The 17,534-nt window shown below is 41.3% G+C and overlaps 1 protein-coding gene across 1 annotated transcript in view; it reads left to right on the forward strand.

Moving 5' to 3' along the window:
• Nucleotides 1-17,534, forward strand: part of GABRA5 (gamma-aminobutyric acid type A receptor subunit alpha5) — an 84,493-nt gene that overhangs the window by 39,775 nt on the left and 27,184 nt on the right. The window contains exon 5 of the mRNA XM_061159586.1: nucleotides 16,521-16,603. Coding sequence (XP_061015569.1) covers nucleotides 16,521-16,603 — 83 coding nt within the window. The remainder of the gene's footprint in view (nucleotides 1-16,520; nucleotides 16,604-17,534) is intronic.

Consider the following 17,534-nt stretch of genomic DNA (forward strand, 5'->3'; position numbering starts at 1 on the left):
TCCGCCTGCCAATACAGAGACTGGGGTTTGATCCCTGGGTTGGGAAGATCCCCTGGAGTAGAGCATGGCAACCCGCTCCAGTATTTTTGCCTGGAGTATCTTATGGACCGAGGAGCCTGGTGGGCTAAAGTCCTTGGGGTTGCAGAGTCAGACAGAAATGAAGCAACTTAACACACACATGCATGTCCCTTCCGAAAGCTCACTTGGAAACATGTCACAGCCAAATTAAGCCTTGCCTCTTCCCCATAACAACAATCATTAAGTACTGAATTTCAAGAGTCCTCAAGTAAATTCCACATATTGCCTGAGAGTCACTGTAGCATTGTAATAGGAAGGTAATGCTTCCACTGAGTGAGCAGTGGAGGCATATTACTCAGCTGTCAAAAAGAATTAAACAGAGTTATTTGCAGGAACATGGATGGATCTAGAGATTGTCATATTGAATGAAGTAAGTCAGACAGAGAAAGACAAATACATATGATACCACTTATGTGTGAAATCTAAAAAAGGACACAAATCATATCTAAGAAACAAAATAGACTTAGTGATATAGAGAACAGACTTGTGGTTGCCAAGGGGGATGGGGAGGGAAGGGGTAAAAAGGGTGGAGTTGCAGCCTGGACCTTAGCCACTGATCAAGCCAGAGTACTTTGCATGAGACATCCAGTACATTTCATCACCCAGGATGTGATTTTCATGGTAGTGAACACTTTGTGCCAAGGGAACATTTCATGCAAAGATGGGCTCAATAAAGGACAGAAATGGTAGGGACCTAACAGAAGCAGAAGATATTAAGAAGAGGTGGCAAGAATACACAGAAGAACTGTACAAAAAAGATCATCATGACCCAGATAATCACGATGGTGTGATCACTCACCTAGACCCAGACATCCTGGAATGTGAAGTCAAGTGGGCCGTAGGAAGCATCACTATGAACAAAGCTAGTAGAAGTGATGGAATTCCAGCTGAGGTATTTCAAATCCTAAAAGATGATGCTGTGAAAGTGCTGCACTCACTATGCCAGCAAATTTGGAAAACTCAGCAGTGGCCACCGGACTGGAAAAGGTCAGTTTTCATTCCAGTCCTAAAGAATGTTTAGACTACCTCACAACTGTACTCATCTCACACACTAGCAAAGTAGTACTCAAAATTCTCCAAGCTACGCTTCAAAAGAACTTGAACCAAAAACCTGTGGAAGTTCAAGCTGGATTTAGAAAAGGCAGAGGAACCAGAGATCAAATTATCAATATCTGTTGCATCATAGAAAAAGCAAGAGAATTCCAGAAAAACATCTACTTCTGCTTCTATGACTATGCTAAAGCCTTTGACTGTGTGGATCACAACACAGTGGAAAATTCTTAAAGGTATGGGAATACCAGACCACCTTACTTGCCTCCAGAGAAATCTATATGCAGGTCAAGAAGCAACAGTTAGAACTTGACATGGAGAATGGACTAGGTTCCAAATTGGGAAAGGAGTATGTCAAGGCTGTATATTGTCACTCTGCTTATTTAACTTATATGCAGAGTACATCATGTGAAATTCTGGGCTGAATGAAACACAGATGGAATCAAGATTGCCAGGAGAAATATCAATAACCTCAGATAGGCAGATGACACCACCCTTATGGCAGAAAGCAAAGAGGAACTCAAGTGCCTCTTGATGAAAGTGAAAGAAGAGAGTGAAAAAGCTGGCTTAAAGCTCAACATTCAAAAAACTAAGATCATGGCATCCAATCTCTTCAGGACAAAGAGATGGGGAAACAGTGAGAGACTTTATTTTCTTCTGCTCTAAAATCACTGCAGATGATGACTGCAGCCATGAAATTAAAAGAAGCTTGCTTCTTGAAAGAAAAATTATGACCAACCTAGACAGCATATTAGAAAGCAGAGACATTACTTTGCCAGCAAAGGTCCATCTAGTCAAAGCTATGGCTTTTCCAGTAGTCATGTATGGATGTGAGAGTTGGGCCATAAAGAAAGCTGACTGACGAACAGTTGATGCTTTTGAATTGTGGTGCTGGAGAAGACTCTTGAAAGTCCCTTGGACTGCAAGGAGGTCAAACCAGGACATTCTAAAGGAAATCAGTCCTGAATACTCATTGGAAGGACTGATGCTAAAGCTGAAGCTCCAATACTTTGACCACATGATGCGAAGAACTGACTTATTGGAAAAGACCCTGATGCTGGAAAAGATTGATGGTAGGAGGAGAAGGGATCAACAGAGGATGAGATGGTTGGATGGCATCACTGACTTGATGGACATGAGTTTGAGCAAGGTCTTGGAGTTGGTGATGGACAGGGAGGCCTGGCGTGTTGCAGTCCATGGCGTCACAAAGAGTCAGACATGAGAGCGTCTGAACTGAACCGAACAGAATTGAACACTTTGTGAGCTATTGGTTATTGGATTAGTAATTATCATTTTATTTTATTGAAACTAATCTGTTAGTTTCCTATTACTGCTGTAACAAATTACCACAAACTTAGTGGCTTAAAACTGTACACATTTATTAGCTCACTGTTCTGGAGACCAGAAGTCTGAAACATGTCTCACTTTGGGAGGTTTGTGTCTCTTTCAGATTCTCTAGTGGAAAGTTTTTTCCTTACCTTCCCCAACTTCTGGAGGCTGCCTGCACCCCTCGATTCATGGTCCAGCATCCCTGCTCCCACCATCACTGCTTCCAGCACCACATCTCCCCCTCCAACTCAGACACTCCTGTCTCCTTATCAGTAGCCTTGGTGCCTCCTGGGCCCACCCAGATAATCAGGGTAATCTCCCCATCCCCAAATCCTTAATTTAATCTCATCTGAAAAGTCCCTTTTGTCATAGTAGGTTTTATGTTTATAAGTAGGAAGAGGAAGGATTAGGACATGAACATCTTTGGCAAAATCATTGTTTTGCCTACCACAGTCTATGTTCTGCCCACCAAATTCATGTCTGTTACACATGAAAAAAACATTAATCTCATTCCAGTATCCCCCAAAGTCTCAAACCATTACAGAATCAAATTAAAGTCCATAATCTCAACTAAATCTTATCAGCTCCCAAGTTCCAAATCTGAATCATCTAAATCAGCTGTATGAGCTTCCCTGAAGCACAGTTCTTATCTGTGAATTTGTGGAGCTCAAGAAACAAATTTGTTGTTGTTCACTGTCCTCAGTTGCTAAGTCATGTCTGATTCTTTGTGACCCCATGGACTGTAGCACGCCAGGGCCCCCTGTCCTTCATTATCTCCCAGAGTTTGCTCAGATTCATGTCCACTGAGTCAGTGATGCTATCTAATATCTAACCATCTCATCCGCTGTCATCCCCTTCTCCTGCCTTCAACCTTTCCCAGCATCAGGGTCTTTTCCAAGGAGTTGATTCTACCGCATCAGGTAGACAAAGTATTAGAGCTTCAGCTTCAGCCCACAAGTTATTACCCACAGAATACAGTGGTGGGACAAGCATAGGATAACAGTTAAAGATATTGCCATTTGAAAGCAAAGAAACTAATAGGACAAAAGGAAGCAGTCAGTGTTCCACCCAAATTTCTAAATCCAGTTAGGCAAACAGCAGTAGTTTTCAATGCCTGGGACTAATTCAGTTCAGTTCAGTCGCTCAGTCGTGTCCGACTCTTTGCAACCCCATGAATCGCAGCATGCCAGGCCTCCCTGTCCATCACAAACTCCCAGAGTTTACTCAAACTCATGCCCATTGAGTCGGTGATGCCATCCAGCCATCTCATCCTCTGTCGTCCCCTTCTCCTCCTGCTCCCAATCCCTCCCAGCATCAGGGTCTTTTCCAATGAGTCAGCTCTTCACATGAGGTGGCCAAAGTATTGGAGTTTCAGCTTCAGCATCAGTCCTTCCAATGAACACCCAGGACTGATCTCCTTTAGGATGGACTGGTTGGATCTCCTTGCAGTCCAAGGGACTCTTGAGAGTCTTCTCCAACACCATAGTTCAAAAGCATCAATTTTTTGGCACTCAGCTTTCTTCACAGTCCACCTCTCACATCCATACATACATACTGGAAAAACCATAGCCTTGACCAGACTGACCTTTGTTGACAAAGTAATGCCTCTGCTTTTTAATATGCTCTCTAGGTTGGTCATAACTTTCCTTCCAAGGAGTAAGCATCTTTTAATTTCATGGCTGCAGTCACCATCCGCAGTGATTTAGGAGCCCAAAAAAATAAAGTCTGACACTGTTTCCACTGTCTCCCCATCTATTTCCCATGAGTTGATGGGACCAGATGCCATGATCTTAGTTTTCTGAATGTTGAGCTTTAAGCCAACTTTTTCACTCTCCTCTTTTACTTTCATCAAGAGGCTTTTTAGTTCCTCTTCACTTTCTGCCATAAGGGTGGTGTCATCTGCATATCTGAGGTTATTGATATTTCTCCTGGCAATCTTGATTCCAGCTTATGCTTCTTCCAGCCCAGCGTTTCTCATGATGTACTCTGCATATAAGTTAAATAAGCAGGGTGACAATATACAACCTTGATGTACTCCTTTTCCTATTTGAAACCCGTCTGTTGGTCCATGTCCAGTTCTAACTGTTGCTTCCTGACCTGCATACAGGTTTCTCAAGAGGCAGGTCAGGTGGTCTGGTATGCCCATCTCCTTCAGAATTTTCCACAGTTTATTGTAATCCACACAGTCGAAGGCTTTGGCATAGTCAATAAAGCAGAAATAGATGTTTTTCTGGAACTCTCTTGCTTTTTCGATGATCCAGTGGATATTGGGACTAATTACCTGTGACTAAAACTCTGCCCTTGGAGTCATCCTTTCTTTTTCATGAAAGATAGCACATGTTTCCAGTTGAGTAGTTTTTTTCCTACCTATTTCGTACGTATACAGTGTTGGGGTTCTGATACCCTTCTTTCATTGTGGCTTCTGTCTGTCCTTTTCAGTCTAAACTGACAGTGTTTCTGCTGGTAAAAATTTTTAAGAATCATGTAGGTCTCTTGCATATGTCTCAAGAATTTACACCACCAGACCTCCTCCATAAGTCTTTTATGAATAATTCATTCCTTATGCCTGGCTTTTGCTAGCATGGCTGAGACATGTTATCACACATGTTATCACACATATCAGACATGTGAATCACACACCTAATTTCCTCACAGAGTCTGAAGCAGTAGCAGAAGGTTGTCCAACCAAACCCTTGGCTTCCTCTTAAGCACTTGTTTTCCTCACAATGAATCACCTAATTATAGCATCTTTTGCAACCTGGATAAACTGAGAATTTTCCCAAATCAAGTCCTGGTCCCTTTTTCATTGGCAGTTCTTACCTTAATCTATTTCTTCTCACGTTTTACCATAAGCAATAGGAAAAGGCCACAACTTTAACACTTTGCTTGCACTCTCTTCATCTAAGGGTCTAATTTCATTATTGTATCAGTTTCCTGTAGCTACTGTAAAAAATTTTACCACAAACTTGACAACTTAAAACAACACACATTTATTCTGTTACATTTCTGGAGACCATGAGTCTGAAATCTGTGTCACTGGAGCAAAATGAAGGTTTTGGCAGGGCTCTGGATGCTCTGGGCCAGAGTCTGCCTTTTCCAATCTCCAGAGCTGCATATCTGCACTCCTTGGCTCAGGACACCCTCCTGCATCTTCAAAGCCAGCGGCACAGCATCTTCTAATAGCCGCGCTTTCATCCAGCACAGTTCTTTCGTCTGTTAAGTGTCTGTTAAGTGCCTTTCCCTGTTAAGTGTCTTTATGATGCATTTCGTGCCCATATTGTCAGTCTCCCCATCTCAACACCCTTAACTTAATCACATCTGCAAAGACCCTTTTCCCATATAAAGTAATGTTTGCAACTTCCCGGAATTAGGACCTGCTATCTTTGAGGGGCATTGTTTAGCTTACTATAATCTTTTATAAGTTCTGCTTTCCACATAAGCCTTCTGTCACTGTACAGCGAGAAATCTCCTGTCCTCCAATTTCCAGTTTCCTAATTTCCTTCTGAGCCCTCATTATTAGGGCCTTTAATGTTCACATTGCTAGGAAACAGTGTGTTTATTAATGTAGGTTTAAACTACCTTGCTTCTCACTACTAGTTCTCATTACAGAATCATCAACATTCACATTTCAAGTTCAGTGTAGTCCAGGTGTTTTCTGTGATGAATTTCAGAATTCTTCCAGCCTCTTCCTATTGTCCAGTTCCAAATCGTTTTCTGCATTTTCTAGGTATTTGTTACCATAGCATCCGACCTCCAGGTATCAGATTTTGTATTATTTTCCTATTGATGTTGTAACAAATTATCACAAATTTATTGGCCAAAACACAATTTATCCCACAGTTCTTAGGATCAGAAGTCCAAAACAAGGCTAAAAAAGGTCTTATGAGGCTGAAATCAAGTTGCAGGCAGCAGGACTGTATTCCTTCTGGATTCTCTAGGGGAGAAGCCTTTCCTTGCCTCTTCCAGCTTCAAGAAACCACCTGCATCCCGAGGGTTCGTGATGGCAATTCCGTTAACTTCTGCTTTTGCCATCACATCACTTCTTTTGGAGGGTAACAAGTTTAAAGTTGTTTATTAGGAATTAAGCGATGAAGAAAGTGAGGAGCAGGTTTGGACACAGCCTGCAACGTGGGCCTTATAGGGAGTCAGCCAGCCTCATGAAGAACTTGTCAGAGTGGCCCATGTTGAGCCCAAATGGCTGAGCCTCTCTCTGTCCACTTCCTGGCTTAGTCACAGGTACAAACTTCCTTGGGAAGAGTATGGCCTTGAGGAAGTTGGCTCCCTGCAGCTCAAGTGGATCCTCCAAGAGCTGACAGCGGGGCTGTCCACTGACCGTACCCCTGCAGCGGGGCAGAAGGCCTTCCTTGAAAGGGATCTGGTCAGCACAGATCTGCATACGCCACACACTCTCTGAATTCGTACTATACAGTCATCATCTACTGTTTTTTTTTTTCCCTACTTCAAAAAACAAAAGTTCTGTGTACAGAGCCGAGCCTGACCTAGCAGAAATCAAAAGCCATTGTTTATGAGCAGAGGGAAATTAGCTGGGCTTAGTCAAGTAGGCGTAGATTCTGATGGGTCTTGAAGTAGAAGGAAAGTTTGGGTTGATTATCTGGTGCAATACTTTCCTTTCGCTGTAATATAATAAAAAGTGACCACATGCTTAGTGGCCTATAACAGCACAAATTTACTATCTCATGGGTCTGTAGGTCAGAAATCTAGTTCCTCTGTTCTGGGTCTCCCAGAGCTGAAATCAAGATGTTTGATGATCTGGCCTGTTAGCCAGAGACTGTGGGGCAGAATCTGTTCCCAAGCTTACTCGGGTTTGTGGGGAGAAAGCAAATTGGCCAGGATGGCGTATTCAGCTCGCTCACCCTACGTTTTGTCGATAATGGCTAGGTAACAGCTGAGATCATTTTCAGCACCGCGCGTGCACATCACTAGGTGCTCGCTTCCTCACGAGCTCCTTTGGCTGTCGGCGCATGTGAGCTCCACCTAGAAAACAGCGGCATTACTGCTGCAACACGCCGTGTCCGTGGGTCAGCCACGAGAAGGAGAGTATAGCGTGTCTGATGCCACGCCTGCTGCGCCAGCCGGGAGAGAATAAATGCCTCTGCAGTTCCTGAGGCTCCTCGATTTCCTTCCAGCCTCTTAGATGGCGCCTGGTCTACCTGCCTTCAGCGAAGTGTGAGCAGCCAGACAGTGGTTATCACGGACAGGATCAGCAGTATAGGGCTGCTGGCAGAATTCAGCTTCTTGTGGTCGTGGTGCTGAGGATGTATCCTTGCTGTCAGCTGGGTTCCCCTCTCAGCTCCTTCAGGGCACTTACATTCCTCATTATGTTTCCCTTTGTCTTTGAACCAGCAATGTTGAGGTCTAGTCTTCATGTTTTGAGTTTCTCTGACTTTCCCTTCTGCTAAGTTTCTTCTTTAAAAAGAAAAAAAAAACTTTTTATTTTGTATTGGAGTGTAACGGATTAACAATGTTGTTACAGTTTCAAATGGACACCAAAGGGATTCAGCCATCCATATAAATGTGTCCATCCTCCCCCAAATTCCTCTCCCATCCAGGATGCCGCAACATTGAACAGAGTACCCTCTGCTGTAGAGTAAGTAGGTCCTTGTTGGTTAACCATTTTAAATGCAGCAGAGTGTACCCGTGCATCCAAACTCCCCAACTTTCCCTTCCCCCCAGCCTTTCCCCTTAGCAATCATAAGTTCATTCTCTAAATCTGTGAGTCTGTTTTATAAATAAATTAATTTCTATCATGTCTTTTTAGATTCCACATAAAAGGGATGTCATGTGATGTTTCTGCTTTGTCTTAGTTCCCTGAGTATGCAGTCTCTGTGTCCATCCATGTTGCTGCAAATGACATTATTTCATTCTTTTTTGATGGCTGAGTAGTATTAAGTAATATTACATTGTGTATGTGTACCACATCTTCTTTATCCGTTGCTCTGTTGATGGCCATTTAGGTTCCTTTCATGTCTTGGCTATTGTAAACAGTGCTGCAATAAATATTGTGGTCCATGTATCCTTTCAGACCAGTTTTTTCCTCTGGATATATGCCCAAGAATGAGATTGCAGGGTCATATGGTAGCTCTAATTTTAGTTTTTTTAAAGAACCTCCATATTGTTCTCCATAGTGTCTGTACCAGCTTACATTCCCACCAACAGTGTAGGAGGGTTCCCTTCTCTCCATACCCTCTCCAGGGTTTATTGCTTGTGGGTTTTTTGATGATAGCCCTTTTGATTGGTGTGAGGCGATATCTCATTGTAGTTTTGATTTGCATTTCTCTAATTGTTAGTGATGTTGAACACTTTTTCATGTGCCTCTTGGCCGTCTATATGTCTTTGGAGAAAAATCTGTTTAGATCTTCTCACCATTTTTTGATTGGCTTGCTTCATGAGCTGTTTGTAGATTTTGGAGACTAATCCCTTCTCAGTCACATTATCTACAAATCTTTTTACCCAGTCTGTGGTTGTCTTTTTGTTTTGGTTGTTGTTTCCTTTGTTGTACAAAAGCTTTTGAGGTTAAGTAGGTCCCATTTATGTTTGTTTATATTTCCATTATTATAGGAGCTGTGATTTATGTCAGTGTTCTGCCTATGTTTTCCTCTAGGAGTTTTAGAGTGTCTAGTTTCACATTCAGGTCTTTTCGGTCTTTAAACATTTTGAGCTTACTTTTGTGTGTGGTGTTAGAGAAGAATATTGTTTTGTGCATATAGCTATCCAGTTTTCCCAGCACCATTTGATGAGGAGACAGTCTTTCCAACATTTTGTAGTCTTGCCTCCTTTATCAGAGATGAATTAACCATAGATGCCTGGCTTTATTTCTGGGCTTTCTACCCTGTTCCATTGATCTGTGTTTCTATTTCTGTGCCAGTACTATACTGTTTGGATGACAGTGTCTTTGTGGTATAATCTGAAGTCAGAGAGCCATTCTGATTCTGCCAGTTCTGTTTTTCTTTTTCAAAATTGCTTTGGATACTCAGGGTCTATTACCTCTCCATACAAATTTTTTTTTTTCTAATTCTGTTAAAAAATTGCCATTAGTAATTTGATAAGGATTGCATTGAATATGTACATTGCTTAGGGTAGTACAGTCATTTTGACAATATTGATTCTTCCATTCCAAGTACACAGTTTATCTTTCCTTCTGTTTGAGTCTTCTTCAGGTTCTTATAGTTTTCAGAGTACAGGTCTTTTGTCTCCTTAGGTAGGTTTATTCCTACTATTTTATTCTTTCCAATGTGATGGTAAATGTAATTGTTTCTTGAATTTCTCTTTCTGGTCTTTTCTTGTTAGTGTATAGACATGCAACAGATTTCTGTGTGTTAATTTTGTAACTTGCAATTTACCATATTCATTGATGAGTTCTGGTAGTTTTCTCAGAGCATCTTTAGGATCTTCTGTGTATAGTATCATGTGTGCTATGTTGCTCCTGTCATGTCTGACTCTTTGAGACCCCATGAACTATAGCCTGCCAGGCTCCTCTGTCCATAGGATTCTCTAGGCAAGAATACTGGAGTGAGTTGCCATTTCCTCCTCCCGACGCAGGGATTGAACCCATGTCTCATTATGTCTTCTGCATCGGCAGGTGGGTTTTTTACCACTGGCGCCACCTGGGAAGCCTGTATAGTATCATGTCATCTGCAAACAATGACAGTTTAACTTCTTCTTTTCCAATTTGGATTCCCTTTACTTCTTTTTCTTCTCTGACTGCCATAGCTAGGACTTCCAAAACTATGTTGAATAAAAGTGGCAAGAGTGGACTTCCTTGTCTTGTTCCTAATCTTAGAGGAAATGCTTTCAGCTTTTCACCATTGAGTATGATGTTAGCTGTAGGTTTGTATGGCCTTTATGTGTTGAAGTATATTCCCTTTATGTTCTTTTTAGATTTGAATTGCTAGTATTTTATTGACGATTTTTGCATCTATGTTCATCAGTGATATCGGCCTATAATTTTTTAGGTATCTTTGGTTTTGGTATCAGGGTGATAGTGGCCTCATAAAATGAGTTTGGGAATATTCCTTCCTCTGCACTTTTTTTATATCTTTATCTTTGCCTTTAATTTTTGTCAGTTTGGTTACTGTGTGTCTCAGCATGTCCCCCCTGGGTTTATCCTGCCTGGGACTCTGCACTTCCTGGACCCGGCTGGTTGTTTCCTTTTCCATGTTAAACAAGCTATTATCTCATCAAGTATTTTATCAGGTCCTTTTTCTCTTTCCCTTCTGAGGCCCCTATAATGCTATGTTGGTTTGTTTAGTATTGTTCCAGAGGCCTATTAGGCCGTCTCCATTTCTTTTCATCCTTTCTGTTTGTTCTCTTCTGTGGCAGTGATGTCCATCATTCTGTCCTCCAGGTCACCTATCCATTCTTCAGCCTCAGTTATTCTGCTATTGATTCTTTCTTGTGTATTTTTCATTTCAAGTATTGTGCTGTATTTTTCATCTTTGTTTGTTTATTCTTTAGTTGGTCTTTGGTAAACATCTCTTGTATCTTTTCAATCTTTGCCTCCATAGCCTCTGTTCTTTTTCTGAGATCCTGGATTATTTTCACTATTCTTATTCTGAATTCTTTTTCTAGAAGGTTGCCTATCTCCACTTCATTTAGTTCACTTAGTTGAAGTGTTCTCTTGTTCCTTCATCTTGAACATAATCCTCTGCCTTGTCATTTTAGTTAACTTTCTGTGATTGTGGTTTTCATTCTGCAGCTCTAGTAATTTAGCCTTGATTCTGCTATCTGCCCTCTGGTGGATGAAGCTCCTGATGGGAGAGACTGACCATGGATAGCACTGGTTCTAGTTCTAGGGGGCAGGGCTTTGCTTAGTAAAATTTTAATTCAGTTGTTTGCTGATGGATGGGGTTGAACTCCTTCCCTGTTAGTTGTGTGACCTGAGACAACCCAGTCCTGGACTCAGCAGGCTTTATTTTAGGGGCAATGGTGACAACCTTCATGAGGGCTCATGCCAACAGGTACATCTGGAACTGCTGCAGCCAGTGCCCTTGTCCCCAGGGGGGCTCTGACAACCATGCCTCACAAGGGATGCTCCAGCACTAGCAGGCAGGTTTGGTTCCATCTCCTATGGGGTCACTGTTCCTATCCCCTGGGTCCTGGTGCACACAAGATTTTGTGTGTGTCCTCTAAGTGGAATCTCTGTTTCCCCCAGCCCTGTGGAAATCCTGCAATCAAATCCTGCTGGCCCTTAAAGTCAGATTCCCTGGGGATTCCTAATCCTTTTGCCAGATCCCCAGGCTGAGAGTCTGACCTGGGGCTCAGTACCTTCACAACAGTGGGAGAACCTCTACAGTATAATTGTTTTCCAGTCTGTGGGTTGCCCACCCGGTGGTTATGGAATTTTATTTTATTATGGTTGCACACCTCCTATCTTGTTGCAGCTTTTTCTTTGGACATGGGCTATCTTTTTTGGTGGGTTCCAGCATCCTCCTGTCGATGAGTGTTCAATGGTTAGTTGTGATTTCAGTGCTCTTCTGGGAGGAGGTGAGCATGCACCCTTCTACTCTGCCATCTTGAACCAATCTCCCATTGCATGGCTTCTGCCTCTGACACTCCGCCTGTGTGATTCTGCTGGGCCCATCTGGATAATCCAAGATAATCTCCCATCTCCCAGAGGCCTTTACTTAATCACATCCTCAAAGCCCTTCTGCTATTTAAGGTAACATATTTACAAGTCATGAGGTTTGGGGGATTAGGACATGGACATCTTTGCAGGAACATTATGCTGCCTGCCACGACACCTTCTATTGCATTCATGCAGTATTTTCATGTAAATGAAGAAGGCTTGGATCTGAAGAGCATATTGGGTAGAAATCTCTCTTCACACCTATTAACTTTTCTTTTTTTCCCCCAGAGAATAAAGCAGTGGTTTTTTTTTTTTTTTTCCATTTGGAAAGCCTGGACCAGAGAGGTTAGGCAGTTTACAAAAGTCTCACAGTTCCTTAATGGCAAAGCTACTCTAGAATTTGGCTGTTTTAGCATCTTAAAGCATGCTGCACTGTGGGCTGCCCCTGAGCAAACAAAGAGCTCTCTAGGGAGTTTACATCCAAGTTGAAGCAAACAGCTTAAGTCACAAAATGCCCTTTTCCCGGCCCTAAAATTAAGATATTAAAAATGAACCTTATGTTCCAATAAGTTAATGCTTGAATGTCTTTAGAAATTGGAAGTAAAACAGAAATATAACCTTTGGGGAAGAAAACCATATTCTTGGATCTACCAGTAATTCACTGAAGTTTTTCCATAAACACATTCATTAACCTTTTGAGAAAAGTGTTTCTAGGAGGTGTCCTGACTAGCTCCTTTGCTAGGACAGTCCATATTCCGTGAATTGGTTTGATCTCAATTTTGTGTGAAGAAGGTTGATTATACATTAAGGGACACTACATTTTAAGGATCCCGTGAATGGAAGGGTCTCTCTTATTTAGAAATATTGTTTGAGTACTATAAAAGCCTTTTTAAAAAATGTTTAAAGGCATCAAAATTTTAAATGTTCTCTTACTAAGGTTGAAGGTTGAAACATTTGCTATTGGGGAATTTATCTGAATAATACATTTATCCCTTAGAGGAGAGATGCTACCATAAATGAAGTATATTTTTTTGATGTTTGGAATTCTAATTCTAAGGAAGTCTATTAAATTGGGGAAACAATCTGTGAGGCTCTAATGATAGCATTTATTGAGATGGTAATTGTAGAATTTTTTTTATATTTTTACTGGAATTGTTTTTTTTCTTCAAAAGAGTTTTCTTTTTAGATCCAGTTAAATTCTTTCTACTTGTCTCTACCCACCCGCTCTCCTGCTATATGCTAAAAGCAGACTCCTTGGTATACAATTCTTGCCATTGTAAAATGTCAGTGCAGTAGTCTTGGCCTAGATCTCAGGGCTAAACAGCCAGAATAAAACAAGACTTAAGATGCTAAGACCACAATTACGGAAGGGATGGCTCCTCACCTCTCTTGTAAACACATGGTGTTAGCCAAGAAAAAGGAGTATGTGAAGAAAAGGAGAAAAAGTCAGGGGTGGGCAGAGTGACAAAGGTGGGAGGCCAAGTCTCCCTGCGGGGGTCTTCTCTGACAGATTAGGGGTAACAGCAGGAATGCAGGGGCCCCCGTGGGCCTGGATACTGAAGCAGAGAACCAGCTCCAAGCAAGGGGCAGAGGAGTTAACCACGACTCACCGCATTGTCAAGAACCCGGACAACACATCTGGCTTCAAGGCAGCCTCCAGACCCAGTGGGCCAAGGGATGGTTTCCAAGGGACAGAAGCCCAGTTGTGTGAGCTCACAGACATGTTAGTGTCTTGAGAGGAGAGTCTGCCACGGAAGGACCCTCTCTACATTACTCTGGTGGTGGGAGTGCAACCAGAAGTTGTTGACCTGGGTGGGGGCGACTTGCGACTGCAGCACTGGGTCTGCTGGTTGGGGTCTGCACGCCCAGCAACAGGGCCAGGACAGTCGGCTCCACCTGAAGCACCCCGCCCACCACCCCGCAGTGCTCCCACGGGCCGAGCCCAGCATCTTCCTTACACCAGAGCCGTCAGCTGTTGGAACGGAGGCTGTCTATGAGACAGACTTTCATAGTCATCAGCATTCTCTGAGCTCCCACATCACCATTTCTTCATGTGCTCACTTTCACATTTATTGCTTTGTACATGGCACTGTAGCTTTGTATATGCTTTCTATTCCCCTGCTATGAATTTGTTTCTCAAGAAAATTCTAGATTTACTGGGTCATTGTGATTTTATTCTCTAGAACATATTTGACTCACTTAAGTTTTCTGTCCCACTATTGCTTTTAACAAATGGCTTAAGTTTACTAACAAACGAATAAAGTAACACTATTTTCTTTTATGTTGGCTGAATGTCCTCCTCACAGACTGTGGTTTTTAAGTCCTGTTTTCTTAGTTCTACTAAATAAATATTCCTTTACCTTACTTATTTCGTAGTCTCTAATAACAATCCATTTTATATAGTTTATGCTTGAAGATGTCCACACATATACAGATATATCCGTATCCTACACATACTTACACATCTGCATGCTACAATTAAATATTGCACCTTTCAAAGTCATGATTCTGTAGATATTTTAATGATTTGGGAAATACCTCTACTCTAATGTTGGGTAACCAAAAGACTGAATTTTATAAACTAAGAAAAATGAAACAAGAACATATATACCTGTGAAAAAATCTGGACAAAATGTACAAGGTGAAATTATAAGTGAAATGATATATATTTATAATTTTCTTATAATTTTTCTGCATTTTCCATATTCTTCTATGAACATCAGTGGCATATAATTTTAAATATCATCTCCCTGCCTGAATATGAAACTTTTATGGTATATTCTCATCCATGTGCACTCACATCCCTTGGAACTGACTCCATTTTGGGGAGAGTGGTCCCCCCAGACCACCAGAAAATTTCCTCTCTGTGATGGACACACACCTTCCTTCCACTGACACATGTTTTAGCTCCATTCAGAGAATACATGCATTGACCACTCCATCTGGAATTATCAAGTGTGAATTATGTGCCCAATTAAAGAGCAAAAGATTAATCTACCTTGAAAGAAGGAAGCAGTAAAGACAAAAATGATTGTATATTTTGATTTTCATCCCAGGCACATAGGCAAGATCCAGACTTAATATAACAAAATAGAATTGTAACATCCATGGGAGGGAGGTGGGAGGGGGGTTCGGGATGGGGAACACATGTAAATACATGGCTGATTCATGTCAATGTATGGCAAAAACCACTACAATATTGTAAAGTAATTAGCCTCCAACTAATAAAAATAAATGAAAAAAAAATTGTGCAATTTGATTTCATTTTATGTAATTATTTTTCATTTTAAATAATAGAATTAAACATTGAGAAACAGAAGATTAACTCCTAAAGAAATTTATATTTACTACCTAATTAGTAGCTCTATAGAGAAATAAAAGCACCACAGTGACAAGTCTGCAAATACAGACAGCCTCAGGTCACAGAGCCTGTGGGAGGACTTGTCGTTAGGGTCTGTGCATTCTTGTCGGGATCCCTTAATATCCGTGTCTTACTTCCTTACCTTGAAACTGGGATGATAATAGCAATAAATCGTGCTATTCTAATTAGATGTGTTAATACAGGCACTTTACACAGTGCCTGGCACAGACCAGTAAGTACCTCTTACGACCAGTGCTGTTTTAGTCATTAGTGACGGTGGTAATGGATGGTATCGCTGTCTGGAAGACCAGCCTTGGATTAAAAACAGTAAGAAAGTTGTTGTTTCACTCACTCTGAAGTTTGATGGCCATAGCCCAGTACCTGATAATTATAGCCAGCTTCTGGTTAAAGCTTCTTGCTGTTGCTCAGTCACTCACCAGGTCCGACCCTTTGCAACCCCATGCACTGAGCACGCTTGTCTGCCTGTCACTTCCTTGTCTCACTGTTTCCAAAGTTTGCTCAAACTCATGTCCATTGAGTCAATGATGCCATCCACCATCTCATCCTCTGCCACCCCCTTCTCCTCTTGCCCTCAATCTTTCCCAGCATCAGGGTCTTTTCCAATGAGTTGACTCTTTTCATCAGGTGACCAAAGTATTGGAGCTTCAGCTTCAGCATCAGTCCTTCCAATGAATATTCAGGGGTCAAAACATGGACTGTGCATTTATTCCACATTTATATTTTTGAGCTCATAAACTATTTCAGAAAAAATATGTTTTCAGTCTTGTCAAGGGAAGTTTTTTAGATTACTCTCGGTAAGTGATGGGAGAATAAAAGAATAAATTATTTTTAAAAGCATCTCAAACTGCTTTACAAGTGGTAATGTATGTACAGATACATCAAGCCACAGAACTCCTGAGTAGATTTGATTTAAACCTTATTTCTGAATGATATTCACCTACAATGCAATCCTATGTAATTTGATGCAACAGTTTAGACAATTTGATAAAATACTTTAATTAAAATGAGTGGAGTATTTAACATGCCTTCTGGAACATGGTGTCTAATAAACATAGTTGATGAGTCATTTAAAGGTCCCCATCTCTTGTTTTTCAGCTTGACCATCTCTGCAGAGTGCCCAATGCAACTTGAAGACTTCCCAATGGATGCCCATGCCTGCCCTCTGAAATTTGGCAGCTGTAAGTTATTTTCACAAGTAAGAACCATGGATATACTTTGGTGTTATTTCCACATTCATTCAGAAGTATTTAGATACTATATGTAAATAAACTCAAGATGAGCCTCAGTCTGCTTGGGAAAACTGGGGAGTCAGTAGGGCACACACACTTGTCCTCTCAGACTGATTTTTCTGTCTGTAACAGAGAATGCAAGTGGAGGCTTTTGCCCTCTAGAATATGCTCCCGGGAAAGCAACTCCTTACCCCTAGACCTGCACCAGGCTGCTCTTTTCTTGTTTTCACTTTTCAGATTGCAGGTCACCTCCTCCAAGGGCCCTTAATGACTCAATTTCCATTACCCACCTCAGAACTCCTTATTGCATGGTAGTCATTGCTATGTTGAGTCACTTCTCAGATGTTCCATATGAACATTTGATTATTTGTTTGTGGTTATTTAATTTTTAAACAGTTTGGGATTTTCCTGTTATCTTTCTGTTATTGATTTCTAGTTTAATTCCATTATAATCAGAGGACACCTTCTATATGATTTCACCTTTCTTACATTTATGGAGGTTTATTTCATGACCCAGAGGATTCATCTTGGTATTTGTTCTTTGAACACTTGAGAATCATGTGTATTTTGCCGTTACTTGGTGGAATGCTCTACAAGTACTGATTAGATCCTGTTGACTATGCTGTTGTGAGTTCTATACTGTTTGATGATTTTCTGTCTACATCAGTTGTTGAGCAAGAGGTGTTGAAGTCTCCGACTAATTGTGCAATTAACTATTCCTACTTTCAGTTCAGTACTGTTTTGTTCCATGTATTTCTCACTTGTTCTTTGGTGCACACACATTCAGGCTTATAGTCTCTTCTGGATGACCCAACCCTTTATGATTGCATAATGTTCCTCTCTGTCTGCGGTTATTTTCCTTTTTTTGAAGTCTACTTTA

Source organism: Dama dama, chromosome 13 (genome assembly GCF_033118175.1).
Source record: "Dama dama isolate Ldn47 chromosome 13, ASM3311817v1, whole genome shotgun sequence".
NCBI classification, from domain to species: domain Eukaryota; kingdom Metazoa; phylum Chordata; class Mammalia; order Artiodactyla; family Cervidae; genus Dama; species Dama dama.